General features: G+C 48.7%; 1 protein-coding gene across 2 annotated transcripts in view; it reads right to left on the reverse strand.

Annotated features, from left to right (window-relative positions):
* The window catches only part of MYH11 (myosin heavy chain 11), a 113115-nt gene that overhangs the window by 69776 nt on the left and 28488 nt on the right, over positions 1–14851 (reverse strand). For both annotated transcript variants that reach the window (XM_044233108.1, XM_044233107.1), the window contains exon 3: positions 14543–14699. In XM_044233108.1, coding sequence (XP_044089043.1) covers positions 14543–14699 — 157 coding nt within the window. The remainder of the gene's footprint in view (positions 1–14542; positions 14700–14851) is intronic.

The following is a 14851-nucleotide window of genomic DNA, read 5'->3' on the forward strand; positions in this document are numbered from 1 at the left end:
GGGCACCATGTTCAGGTAGTGTGGAGACGCTCCATTCAGACAAGTCTGACCCCTAAGCTGAGGGCCAAGGGGAGGTCCTTGCAGGGAGAAGGACCCCAGGAAAAAGACAGAAAGACGGAGCGCTCTCCCTCTGCATCAGAACTCCATCCCCACGGAGTTTCATCTTCCAGTCCAACTGCACGGACTCGTACCTATACCTCCGTCTTCTGCTATGATTCCTGGCTGCTCCACACCCTTCCAGAAACATCCACATCGGGAATACCCACACATGTGACTAATGACAGACACCTAAGTCGGTCTACTGTAACAACATCAGCAGTAGTGGAAGACTGGATGCAAACCATTTGACTGGTCCATCCACTGAAGACAAGCTAATCAAACAACTTCTAATAATTAAACACTGGTGTGGCCATGTAAGGGCACATTAGGCAGCCAGTAAAAAGGACCAAGCAGATATTAACCCACTGATGCAGAACTCTAAGATACGTTAAGCTAAAAAATAAATAGCTAGGAAAGACGGCAATATGCCTTTTGTGTCTTAAAAAGAAGGATATAGGGGCATCTGGGTGGCTTAGTTGGTTAAGAATCTGACTCTTGATTTCAACTCAGATCCTGATCTCTGGGTACTGAGATTGAGCCCCCAGTCGGGCTCTGCACTGAGCTGGAAGTCAGCTTGGGATTCTTCTAACCATTCCTCCATCTCAGCAAAAAGTGGTGAATGGAAAAATACTCTTTTTTTTTTTTAAAAGATTTTATTTATTTATTTGACAGACAGAGATCACAAGTAGGCAGAGAGGCAGTCAGAGAGAGGAGGAATCAGGCTCCCTGCTGAGCAGAGAGCCCCATGCGGGGCTTGATCCCAGGACCCTGGATCATGACCTGAGCCGAAGGCAGAGGCTTTAACCCACTGAGCCACCCAGGAGCCCCTGGAAAAATATTCTTTACTGCTCTTAGGGAAACCACTGTAACCCCAAAGTTTATGACCCAGGGGGAAAGAAACAGCCACCACCTACAATGCCTTCAGTGGCTCCCCCTTCCAGAATGCTCACTGCAACTCATTGCGCCTGCGCTGAGCTCCTTTGATGCAGCATGACCCATTTAATTCCCATGGCAGCCCTGGAGGTGGGCACTAGCATCATCCCCATTTTACAGATGAGGAAAGCAGAGCACAGAAGGTGACCTGCCCAAGGTCACAGCACCACCACCCCTCCAGAAGGTATGTCTGTTCTGAAACTCAGAAGGTGACCTTATTTAGAATCAGGAGGTTACAGGTGTAATTAAGGACCTCCAGAGGAGATGATCTTGGACTTAGGATAGCTATCTAAACCCACGACCACTGTTTTTATTTCTGAGGGAAAGTACAGTGAGATTAGAGATGCAGAGACAAGGCCCCATGAAGGAGGAGGCAGAGACAGGATGGATGTGTCTACAAGACGAAGAACGTCAAGGATGGCCAGCCACCACCTAAAGCCAGGATTCTCCCTCAGACTCTCCAGAAGGAACCAACTCTGCCCATGCCTTCATTCGGACAGAAAAAAACAGGAGAAAAACCTTTCATGGGGCGCCTGGTGGCTCAGTGGGTTAAAGCCTCTGCCTTCAGCTTGGGTCATGATCTCAGGGTCCTGGGATCGAGCCCCGCATCGGGCTCTCTGATCCGCAGGGAGCCTGCTTCCTCCTCTCTCTGACTGCCTCTCTGCCTACTTGTGATCTCTGTCTGTCAAATAAATAAAATATTAAAAAAAAAAAACTTTCATCTCCGAGGGGCACAGCAGGGAGAGACAGCAGTAGGATCACCTCTCCTGTGGAGGGAAAACCTGCTGGGGAAGGTGTCCGGCTCTGGCACAACCACCAGCTCCTTGTTCTGGAATTCAGGAATATGGATGTCTGTGCCTCCAACTTCCACCCAAAGGAGAAACCCGCTCAGGGACAGAGCCAAATAGGAAACCCATGAAAAACGGAGCAAGGAGTAGGGGAGGGGTAGAGCACCCTGCGATCAGAACCAGGCAGAGAGGGACGCCTGGGTGGCGCAGTTGGTTGGACGACTGCCTTCGGCTCAGGGCGTGATCCTGGAGTCCCGGGATCGAGTCCCACATCGGGCTCCCAGCTCCATGGGGAGTCTGCTTCGCTCTCTGACCTTCTCCTCGCTCGTGCTCTCTCTCACTGTCTCTCTCTCACATAAATAAATAAATAAATAAATAAATAAATAAATAAATAAAAACAAGGCAAATTATCTAAAAAAAAAAAAAAAAAAAAGAACCAGGCAGAGAGAGAGACACATACACCGCCACCGCCCAGAGGGGGCTGACCCAGACAACCTCTGCTATTTTAAGGAATGACTTTGAGACTGACGGACGGACAGACGGGCTATCTTGATCCCTCTGCTCCAGGGAGAGGGACAGGCTTTCCCAGCAGTCATGGGAAGCCTGGCCCAGAGATTTATAGGGTCAGACGCTCGTCCTGGGGCCTTTCCCCGCCAGGTCCCCAGGAGAGGCAGCAGACTCCTGGGGAAGGTTCAGAAGCTGCCAGGGCAGCTCTGTGCTGGGGGCTGCCGGGGACCTCTGGCTGGGGACATTCCCATCGGAAACGCACTGCCTCCAAGCGTGGGAAGCTGAGGGTATGGGCAGAAGGAGGGCTTGATGTAGGCACCGCGTGCTGACCCACGACTTCCTGGGCATTCTGACTCCTTCCTGAGCCCAAGCTTGGGTCTGACACCAGAGAGCAGAGTTCTCTGAATGTGGGAAGCAGAGTCTCCTCTGAGCGTTGTATCTGCATCTTCTGCCCACAGCACCCTATTCCCGCCTGACCCATTCTCCTCCTCCTCCTTTTTCCCATTGAGGTGAAATTCACACAACATGAACCAAGTAAAAGTGAACAGTTTGGTGGTGTGGAGTATGTTCACAGCCATGTGCCCTGTGCATGGTGTGCCTGGTGCAGATCTAGTTCCAGAACATTCTTATCATCCTAAGCTCTCAACCCATTTAGCAAATCACTCTTCCTTCCCCACTCCCATAACTGCTAGCAACCAGTGTCTGCCTGGTTTCACTTAGTACGGTGTTTTTGAGGTCCATCCCTATATTGTGGCAAGTGTCTGCACTTCCTTCCTTTCCATGGCTGAGTAATATTCCCTTGCATGGATATACCATATTTTGTGTATTTATTAATCTGCCAATGAGCATTTGGGTTGTTTCTACCTTTTGGCTATTGTGAAGAGTGCTGCTCTGAACATTCAAGTAAAAGTTTTTATTTGAGAACTCATTTTCAGTTCTTTGGACTATAGACCCCAATCCATTTTTTTTTATTAAAGATTTATTTATTTATTTTAAAGAAACAGAGAACAAGCATGAATGAGGACAGGGGAGGGCAGAGGGAGAGAGAGAGAATCTCAAGCAGACTCCCCACTGAGCATTGAGCTGGACACAGAGCTTGATCTCATGACCCTGAGATCATGACGTGAGCCAAAACCAAGAGTCAGATGCTTAACCTACTGAGCAACCCAGGTGCCCCACTCCCAATCCATTCTTGAGAGAGGCACCTTGAAAGTCACTTCCTCTATGATTTTCTCTGACTCTATATTTCCTAGAGCTAAACTGGAGACCTTTCCACTGCATGCCCCCTCTAGGGTTGCCATGGACAGTGGTACAAGTTGTACACTGCATAACTCAAGTGGAAACCATTCACACTGGTCATTATAGATTTGTATATTTATTAAAAAATCTTCCGGCAGATAGAGGAAAAGTGCCTTGGGACAGCAGTGCATTTTTCTATTTCTATTAAGGTACCACATGGCTTCATGGTGGCCCTGGCTCCAATAGCCCAAAGGCTCCCTCCATGGTAATCTAATGTCACTGTCATCATTGCTTTAACTCAAGACGTTGTAGTGGGAAAAGGTATAGATTATATGGAAAAATAATGGATCCTTTATCCACGAGAGGACTCTATGGATGAAGGGGAAATTTTCCATCTTAGAAAACAATTTTGCTGCTTTACATTATTTACAATAGCCAAACAGTAGAAACAACAAAAAAAATCCATCAACTGCTAAGTGGATAAACAAAAATCCATACCGTGGAATATCACTCAGCCAGAAAGAAGAAATCTAACACTGACACCTGCCACAATGTGGATGGACATGATACTCCGGGAAAGAAGCCAGTCACCAAAGGCCACATACTGCACCATTCGTGACATTGATAGGAAGTGTGCAGAACAGGCCAATCTAGAGAGACAGAAAGTGGACAAGCAATCCTGTGGAACTGGAGGTAGGAGAGGGAAATGGCTACCAACAGACACACAATTTTCTTTGGGGGGGGGTGGTTAGAGATACATAAAATTAGATTATGCTGATGGCTGCCTTCCCCCCAACCACCATAAAGTCACTAGTGACCAGGGAACTGTATACTTTTTAAATATTTTATTTATTTATTTGACAGAGGGATAGAGAGAGAGCACCAGTAGGCAGGGTGGCAGGCAGAGGGAGAGGGAGAAGCAGACTCCCCACTAAGCAGGGAGTCCCATGTGGGGCTTGATGCCAAGATCCTTGGATTATGACCTGAGCCAAAGGCACTTGCTTAACTGACTGAGCCACCCAGGGAACAGTGCCCCAGGGAACTGTATACTTCAAATGAATTGATTTATGATACATAAAGTATACCACAATAAAGCTTTTTAAAATAAACTATGTTAATTTTACACCATCTCTGAATCAAGAGACCTGCCTCCTTAAACTTCACATAGATCGATTTGTTTTTCAGAGGTTACAAAATGGGGTGGGGGTGGCACAGTCAGTTAAGTGTCTGACTCTTGATTTCGGCTTGGGTCTTGATCTCAGGGTCTTGGGTTCGAACCCCGCGTCAGGCTCTGAGCGCAGCAAGGAGTCTGCCACAGTTTCCCTCTCCTTCTCCCTCTGCCCTTCCCCGCGGCTTGTACACGCACATTCTCTCTAAAATAAATTAATTTTTTTAAAAAAAGAGAACAAGTTACAAAACTGCTTTTAATGCTTTTCCTACTGGCCCCTGAGTGGCTGGAGGTCAAGGGCTGGGCCTGATCCCAGCTACCAGGAACAGAGCTTGACACATAGTAGGTGCTCAAGAAATGCTTTCTCCTTTGCATCTCTCTCCCCCAAGGCAATCGAGACAGAAGCAACAAAAACACTTCTGTCTATGGTCACAACCGCACTCAGAAAACACGTCCTGAGCCTCTACTGGAAACGCAAAGTTCATGAGGACCTACTGAGTCTGTTTTTGAGAGACTTGGGATGCAGGATGGGAGTCAGACGGGCAAAGAAATGAAGGCGGGAAGTGAGCAAAGGCTCCCATAGGTGTTTGCCCAAAATGCTATGGACAAGAGGGTTGGTTCTGCAGCTGCTTGAGACAGAGATGCGAAGTCTTCACAGCTGAAGTGATTCTGAGCAGCGAGTGTAGACTGTGTAGGAATCACTGGGGTAGGGAGTATGGGAGACACCAAGGAAGTAGAGAACCTCATGCAGGGGGCCTGCCACACAGTAGGTCAGAGATGGAGAGAGGACAGAGTCCAGGAGCAGAGGGGTGCGGGGCTGGGGCCAGCAGTCCAGCATCACCCAGTCCAGAGATGTGGGGTGCTCCCTACCTCACATGCACCCCTAAACATGCCCCTCTCTCTCTTTCTTCTCCCCAGATTCGGGGTCCGGCTTTGGATGTGCCAGTCTGCGAGTCAGCTTGCAGGGGAGATCAAGGACTCCGGTGGTCCCTCCCCTGAAGAGGCCTGAGGACTCTCAGGGGACGCCCAGCTCCCCGCAGACCAGCTATTTCGGCCCGATCCCAAACACAAGCTCGTGGTTTATGGCTGGGGAGCCAGAGGCTTGCAGGTTGACCATAAAAGGAGAAAACCAAGCTGGGACTGAGAACAGACCCGGGCTCACGGCTTCTCTTCCTTCCCATGCCAGGCTGTTAGGGGACCCAGCAAGAGGGAGGTGGCCAGGCCTATGTCACTAGAGGGGCACCCTTCCCCGCCCCAGCCAGTAAGGAATGGAAGACACAGCCTCCCTTGTATGCAGAAGAGCACCTGCCTAACTAATGCCACACGTAAAGGTAAATGTCAGGGCCGGGCCTCCACTGTGGGCTGCAGACAGGGGACAACCGATACCTGCGACACCTGCCGGGAGCGGACAGCGTGTCCCCCGTGCACTGTCCAAATCAACCCCTGCACCAGCTGGGGTAGGCCCAGACTTAGCCTCACGGCTCACAGAGATTCTAACCCAGCTCCAGGGCCCTTGGCCCAACCGACTACTAGGCAGGTCAAGGTCCTTCTCTTTCTCAGAGCCTTTCCCTTATCTTCCAGCAGAGCTGGTAGGAAGAGATTCTGGGTGGGAAGAAATAATGCTGGAGCCCAGGAGGAATTTTCCAGATCCACAGGGACTTCTGACATCTCTCATAGCAGACCTGGCCAGGTGATGGATGGGGTCTGGGGAGACCAGTATTTTCCTGGAGGGCTCTCGGGCCTCAGCTCCCACCTGCCCCACTCCTTTCTGCTCCAACCCCACCAGCCTGTGGATCCCATGTGCATCTCATTTGTTACGCCCACGTGTCCCCTCCCTTGCCCTCCCAGACTCTTGACAGCCTCCAGGATCCCCCTCAATGCCCCCGGGGAACTCCCTTCCAGAGCCCATGTGTTTGTGGGGATGATTTGATTATCTACCTGCCTTCTCCCTTGCCTTGTCCCTACCAAGTAGTTGGTACCCCACCTCACCAAACCCCCCCCCCCACAGTGGGGTCTCAACACTGTTGAATTAAAAGGGGAACAGGGAGCCAGGTTCCCTCTGATGTTGGGAGAATGCAGAGGGAGGAGGCAGGCGTATGTGTTTGTGTTCAGCAAAAGTCAGTGTGGGGTGACTGAGGCAACTTCAGGCCTGCTTCTTCAACTCGATATTTACTGCTTGCTACCAAAAAAAAAACAACAACAACAAACCAAAAAACAAAAAGAGAATTCTCCCCAGCTCTCTCCCCTCCATCTAAGTAAGACACCAGAAGCACTCCATAAAAGGGTTGTAAGAATCAGATGATCCTTACCCTTCCTCACTTCCTTGCAAAGAACGTGAACTCATGATCACTCAGAGTGCCCACCTATATGTCCCAGGGCCTCCACGATGACCGAGCTGGGCAGACAGAGACCCCGTCTGCCCAACCCACCGCCAGGCCAGACGCAGAGCTGAGAGCCGCTGCAAAATCTCCAAAAGACAGAGAACAAGGCACCTGGTCCCCTCCGCGGGGACACATTGCAGCAACATGGTTTCTGGAGCAAAATGACTTGGAATGACTTTCTGGCTCTACCTCTTGGGCGAGACGCTGTCCCTCCGAGGAAAAGAGGGATAAGAATCCACACCTCTCCAGGAGATTAGTGAGAACAGTGAACTAAGACTGGGTGGACACAGCTTAAAATGACCCACGGCACGTGGAAGAATTCGGCAGGTGCTCTGATCATCACCAAGCCCATCGTCCACGTCACCCAAAATAGCGAGCTTGTGCAGCAGCTCTGGACGGCAACAATTCTGTCCCAGGGGGCCGGTGTATGAGGCCAAGAGCAGTGCTTTCTAATGAGAGGGCCTAAGCCAGTCCCTTAGTCCCCTGGGGCCTCAGTTTCCTGGCCTGAAAAACGGGGGTAAGAGCACGTCACTACCATGCGGCCTAGGAGGGAAAAAGCAGTGTTTTGAGGGCAGCAGAAGGTGACGTCTCCAGGTGGGACATGGGGCTCTAGGGCCAACTCACTCAGTACACTGAGGGTCAGTTTTGCCCGTCTGTAAAATGGGTGCTCGTGGTGCTGCAGAGAACCGAGCTGTCCGGGCTTTCCAGAGCAGTGAGCTGGGCTGGGGAGGACATCAGTGCCCTCCTTCTCTCTGCCAAGCTTACAGAGCAGCCTCTGGCGGGATGGTGAGCCTGAGCCAGCCCCCCAGGACCCGCCGACCTCGACCTCCCTCGGACAGAGGGACACAGAGTGTGGGAACTTGCAAAGCAGAGAGCTTAGAGGTTAGCTCATGCCATCTCCTAGATTTCTCGTCAGTTTCAAGAGGGTTCAGCCAAGAGCCCCGGAGCTGACAGAAGCCGGCCAGCCGGGCCATGATTTCTTTTTTAATCCCCTGAGAGTGGCCCATCCGTGCTAATTACATGAGGACGAAACACTCTGCTCTCCCGCATAGGGTAACAAATCGTGAAGGCTCCACTTGGCACATCAGGAGGAAATCCTATGCGCCTCTCACACCCTTCTCCCAGGCACATCCCCGATCTCTGGGGACCCTGCAGGGGAGGCGGGAGATCCAAAGAGGCTTACCCCCGGGAAGCCTCATGGTGCTTTCCCCACATGCATCCTGCTAATTTACCCTAGTCGGTTAACTCTGGCTTCACTAGGGCTGAACCTTCAACACCCCACATGTGTAAGAAGGCAGACCCTCCGGGAGCAAACCGCCTTCCATGGGACAGCCCAGGGCTCCGCGCAGCAGATGGCTGACTGGGCAAGCCTTGGGCTCGGGCATCAGATAAGCCAAGTTCGAATCCAGCTCTGAGTCTCCCAGGGCCTTCGGCAAGTTCTTTGCCTCCCCCGAGCCTCAGTTTCCCAGGCTCTAAAATGAACCCCCGGCCCCAGCGTTGGATTAACTGACAAGTCATATGAACACAACCCCACAGGCACATGTGCACATGGGAAGGAAGAGAGGGAAAAATTATGAGGAATTTTGAAAGGATTCAGTATTTGCGGTTTCATAAAAACCAGCAACGGGAAATGCTGTGGGGAAAAATATTTGCTGCCCTCCCTGACTTTATAGTTTAGTATCGCTTTTATTCTAGAGTCCATATGTTGGATTATAATAGCTTCAAGGCTTTATTTTATTTTATTATTATTTTTAAAGATTTTATTTATTTATTTGAGAGAAAAAGAGAGACAGCATGAGCAGAGAGATGGGGAGGAGCAGAGAGAGAAGAGAGAGAGAGAAGCAGACTCCCTACTGAGCAGGGAGCTGGATGCCTGGCTCGATCCCAGGATCCTGAGATCATGACCTGAGTGGGTCCTAGGATCAAGCTCTCAATCTCTCTCTCTCTCTCTGTCAAATAAATTAATTAATTAATAAAATCTATGAAAAAAAATCCACTATTATCATTATCACCTCTTTGGAAAAGGAGGTTTCAGAGAGAGAATTTCCACTCAAGGATAATGGGCTGGACCCTTGCCACTCATGCCCCTTCCTCCCCAAACCTGAGTAAAAAGACAGTAAAGGGACTTTCTGAGTTGAAATGAACTGGAAAAGAGAGAAACGCAAAGAAGTCTTGGAAGCCAGAAAACAGGACAAGTGAGGACAGTCGCAGGAAAGGAGACCTCTAAGCTCCAGTGGGCAAAGCTAAAAGCAGCCTGATTACATCACAGATTCCCCCGCCCCCAGGTCAGACCTCAGTAACCGGCCACAGCAGGGGGCTCGGGGAGACCTGGCAGAAAGGAGGACTGACAAACACAGGGATCCGCTGGAAGTCCGTCTGAGAAGCTGCTAGACATGCCAGATACTGTCCACGCTCCCTGCCGCCAAGGATCTGTCCTTCCCCCAGCCCACAGGAGGCGGCAGATTTTATTCTCTGCAGAATGAAATCCCTGGGCAGCACCAGGGGCCATATTGAAAGGATAACGTGCAAGTTTCCTTCCATAGTTTGAAACCCTTGGGCCTCTTAACTTGACCCTCACGATGACGGGAGACCGACCACGGCACAAGTCTTCCCTGAAAACCTGATCAGCACAAGGACGAAAAAGACGGAGGGGCGCCTGGGTGGCTCAGGTGGTTAAGCGACTGCCTTCGGCTCAGGCCATGATCCTGGAGTCCCAGGATTGAGTCCCACATCCGGCTCCCTGCTCGGCAGGGAGTCTGCTTCTCCAGCTGACCTCTCTCATGCTCTCTCTCGTTCTCTCTCTCTCAAATAAATAAATGACATATTTAAAAAAGAAAAGAAAAAGATGGAAAGATATATGAGAAGGGCTGCAATGGAATGGTCCAGCTCTACTCAAACGATAGCCAAGCTCATCACTGGCTAGCCCCTCCTGCCAGCACATATATAATATGGATATGATGACAAGTTAAAGCTTAACAGAAGGCTCATTAGACAAAGTTAAAGGAACTGCCCAGAAAAGGAAAAAAAAAAAAAAAAAAAGAGAGAGAGAGAGAAGAAGAAAAAGATAAGGAAATGAAAAAGGGACAGTCCCAGAGTTCAGTTCTGGACATAAGAAGACTTCTAGAAAAGCAGAACAGAGGACACAGAAATAAATCATCAAGTAAGTAATTCACCCAAATAGCTTAGAATATAAGACCACGAGTTTATAGATGAAAGGCATCCACGAAGTCTCCAGCACAACGGGTGAAAAGAGACCCAGGACAAATCCCATCAACGTCATGAACACGGGCATAAAGAAGGGTCTAAGAGCTTCCAGAGAAGGAGAAAACTGATTTTTTTTTTTTTTGGTCACACGGAAAGGATTATAAGACAGATTGCCTTTTATCTTCTCAGCAACGGAAGGCTATGAAGCCATGCCTTAAAAACGCTGAAAGAAAACTATTTGTTGCTTAAAATGGTACACTCAGCTAAACCGGCCTTTACCTACTAGAGATGCATGAAGTCTTCAGATGAGATATGCGTGATCTCAATCTGTCTCATCTACATCCTGACTTCAGAAGGTTCTAGAAAAGGTGCTCCATTTAAACAGGAGGGTGAATCAAGGAAAAGGAAGGCATGGAAACCAGGAAACAAGGAATCGACCATGAGAGGGTTAAAGCCAATTCCAAACATGCTAAGGAAGGTCCTGGATATTGACTACTGGTCATAGAGGGTAGCTGGGGCAGGTTGGAAGGCTCTAGTAGTAATTGCCATCAAGGACAAGCTATAAGCAGGGTCCCCATCATATCTGGACATACTTAAAAAAGATCAACAAATTTAGAAGGGAGAAGTGGGGTAGAATTAATGACTAAGTGCACTCCTTCATTCATCAACAAATATTAACTGAGAAAAAAAATTAACTGAGCAGCTACTAAGTGCTGGACACCAGTAGAGATAGAGTTGAATAGGCAGACAAGGATGGAGTCTGGCTTTCATGCAGGGTGTGGGTCCTCAGGAGCTTAAGGGTTCATGTACCACGTTCGATGGATGTGTTAGCCCTCCCCAGTCCCCCCTCTTCACACTTCATCTTGTCCTACAAAGGATTTAAGGAAGAAGCCACAGATGCTCCCTTCACGTCTCCAACGAGACAGAAAGCTCATTGCGCTTCCCAGCCAAGTGACCTTCCAACCTGGGAGCACGACCTTCATCAATGGAGTCAAAAAAACTAGGCCTCCACCTTCCTTGGCAAAAACCAAACTTCCACTTTCTAGAGAAAATGTTGTTTTTCCCAAGCTTGTATTTTCCCCCCACGATTTGTTCCACCGGAGTCTATCATTAGTAGTTTTCCAGAAAGTACCAGGTAATGCCAAAATGAAACCATATGGAGCAGCTGTTGATTCACATGTAAACTCAATAAACCAAATAAAGTTTGTATCATAGAGTCATCATGAAGGACAACACAATGGAGCCTTTATGGAGCACCCCCAAAACAAAAGAGCCCTTGGGAGAAACAGGCGACCCCTCTCTTAAGTCTTGTAAGTCTGCAAAAATTATTCTCATTAGCTGCAGGAATCAAACATGACATGAAGAATGTTGTGTTATGCTCTCATGGGATTTTGTCCAAAAAAAAAAAGTTTAAAAAATCAACCCTTAATTTTCTACTCAATCTAAGAATTAGTATCTAGCTGCAGTTATAACCAAATTCCTACTATATGCAGCTAAAATAGACTGACAGTTGGCAAGGTCATTTCCCCTCCCCAGTCAAACCTTTTCTCCCCCCTTACAGTGAAACTTTGGTCCCTGTTTGAAATGATTTTTTTTTTCTGGAATCAGTTATTTTCAGACAATCAAAATTTCCTCCATTTCAGAATATTCAGCTCAGTTATGACATGAAAGCTAAATGCCAAAGTGTTGATGGTCGTGATCTCTGAGTGATAGGATTATGGGTGCTGGTATATTTTCTTTAGCTTAAATATGTTTTAATTCTAGGATGAATGTCCAATATTAAAGGTTTTTTTAAAGTCACATACATGTATTTTAAGAGCACTGTGCCCTTCCCCTTCTCCTTTGCTAACAGAATTTCATTTCATTCTGGTGTTCAGAGAAAACGTGCTTATGGGAGCTCCCTCAGCTCCAGGAAAGAACCAGAAATAGTCCAAGCCAATTATAAAGATACCAGTCCCCTTTGCCAACGATTAGTTTAGAAGTTGGCATATGCCCAAAGGTTTAGCCAATGAGACATAATTACAAACAATTACTAACGTCCCAGTCCTCTGCCAACCATTGGTTTAGAGGTTGGCGTGTGACCAAGTTTTAGCCAATGAGACATCAGGGGATGCCTCCTGAGGAGTTTCTGGAAAAGGTTTTTCTACCTGATACAAAAAAGACAAGAAAAGAACCTAACCTTCCACTTTCTTCAGGCTTTTGGACATCATTGCATAAAGACATGATCTCTGGAGCTATGGTTGCCATTTTGTGACCATGAGGAAGAAGCCAAGAAAATCCCAAAGGAGTCTGTTTTTGAGCTTCTCAACTAATTAATCCTGAAATCATCAACCTGCACACTTCTTGTCATGTGAAATAATAAACGCCTATTGTTTAAGCCACTTTAATTGGTTGCTATATGGTATGCTGTATTTTTGTGCAACTAAAAGTACCCCAAATGACACGAATACTATAACTTGGTGATGTTCAGCTTCCTTAAAAAGATGTGCGAACCATCACTGTAAACTTGTCCATCAAGGGAGACCACAAATGAATTTTTTTTTTTTTTAAACAAAGACACATACCTAACTCCAGAAACCACCCTTCACAACTAAGATTACATGTCTGTAGCCCTTTTTGCAAGGCACCATCTGCTGGTCTTTGAAGGTAATGGCAGCCCCATGTCTGCAGTGATCCAGCTTGGGTCACACATGTGAGGTTTGGCTAACTCTGTCAGTAACTTGGAGGCACTTCTACTGAGCCCTTCTAGGTTGGCTACACCTGGATCCCCGCGCTCAGGTGCTTCCAGAACTGAGCTTTCAATTCCTGACTCAGAACAGTCTTGAAGGTAGCTACTCCAGAGGTTGCAAAGTCAAACAGAAGGGCAGGGCAGTTATCATGAACAAATGCCCCAGGTAAGGACTGGGGAACTGGAAAACTCGTGCCCCTAACAAAATACATACACTTTTTATATATCATTTCCCAATTGTCGAAAGCTGACAATCACTTCAAGTATCCTTAAAACTGTATGGACCAAATCAAACTTATCTGAAGGCTGGAGGCCGCCTGCCAGCTGCTGGTTCATAACCCCAGGACTAGTCACACCCTATAACCACGTAAAATCATATAGAGCTTTAGGACTGCCCAAGTCCTTTTCCATGGCCCTCTCCCAAGTGTAAGAATGGGAGAATGCCTGTATCTCAAGTACAGATCCATGTACAGGAAAGAAAACGCTCTCACCCTTCCCCAAAGATAGTCACCCTGGGATGGGTGATGCACCCAAAATGCACCCAAAACGCGAGGAGGAAAGCAAGGGCTCAACCGTTCTGAGGCAAGAGGATTTACTGAGAGAGGACCAAGGCTGTTGAACAGGTAAGCCATACAACTTAGAGATGCCCCGATTTCTTTTTCTTGTCTTATTACACTGGCTAAGCCTTCTAGCACAATGTTCATTAGGGGTGGTGAGAGTGGACATCCTTACTTTGTTACTCATTGTAGGGGGCAAGCATTCAAACTGTCACTTTCTGGAAACATCTCCCATCTTGGTCTAAGTGGTGGCCAGATGACTGCAGACATAGGCCAGAATTAATTTTAGGCTGAACACGAAGTTTGTGGACCTTATGCCCTCTACTGTATGTATATTTTACCTCAATTAAAAGTTCATTAATAATAGTAATACTAATCATAGTAATACACAAACATGGAGGTGATATCCAAAGGGCTTCCATTTGGACAAGGCTGCCTGAGAATCTCCATAAGCAGCAAGATGGACCTTATTGCTCCCTTTTTACAGATGGGGAAACTGAGGCCAGAGAGGAGAAGACCTCTCACAGCACCCCACAGGGTGGCAAATCCAGAGGTGGCTGGCTGGGACCCAGGGGCTGACAGCCACCCTCTTCCCTCCAGAGGTGAAGAGGGCTCCGCACCGTCCAGCAGACAGCTGGCCGGGCCCAGGGCAGCAGAGGGGCTGGGGCGCAGAGGAGCCCATGCCCGTATTTGCCCAAGCTGTCCGCTCTCCCTCACCCTCCCAGCCGCGCACCCAGATGTTCGGCCGGCTTTTTCCCTTTTTCAGGCACAAGGCTCCTGGGGCCCAGTGCGGCCTGCCAAACTGCATTCTTGGCGAGGACTGCAGGCCGGGCGGGCGGGCAGGAGGGGCCCGGGCAGAGCGGGAGCTCCTGGAGGCGGCCCTTGGCAGGGAGCAGCGGCCCCTGGGCAACACCCTGTCCACCTGGAGGGAGGCTCACCTTGCAGCATGCTCCTGTAGGCCGTGTCCGCGATGGCGTAGATGTGGGGCGGCATCTCGTGCCTCTTCTTGCCCTTGTACATGTCCACGATCTTCTCCGAGTAGATGGGCAGCTGCTTGTAGGGGTTGACCACCACACAGAAGAGGCCAGAGTATGTCTGCCAAAGAGAGAAACCAAGCTTACTTGCAGCATGGGGCCTCGGCGAGAACTTGGACACCCAGTCCACCGGGTCCTGACCCAGCAATGCCCATCGTCGCCTGCATTTAAACACGTACTGAGCACCTCTGCAAGCATTTGCTCATGGCATCC

This window comes from Neovison vison, chromosome 14 (assembly GCF_020171115.1).
Source record: "Neovison vison isolate M4711 chromosome 14, ASM_NN_V1, whole genome shotgun sequence".
NCBI classification, from domain to species: Eukaryota; Metazoa; Chordata; class Mammalia; order Carnivora; family Mustelidae; genus Neogale; species Neogale vison.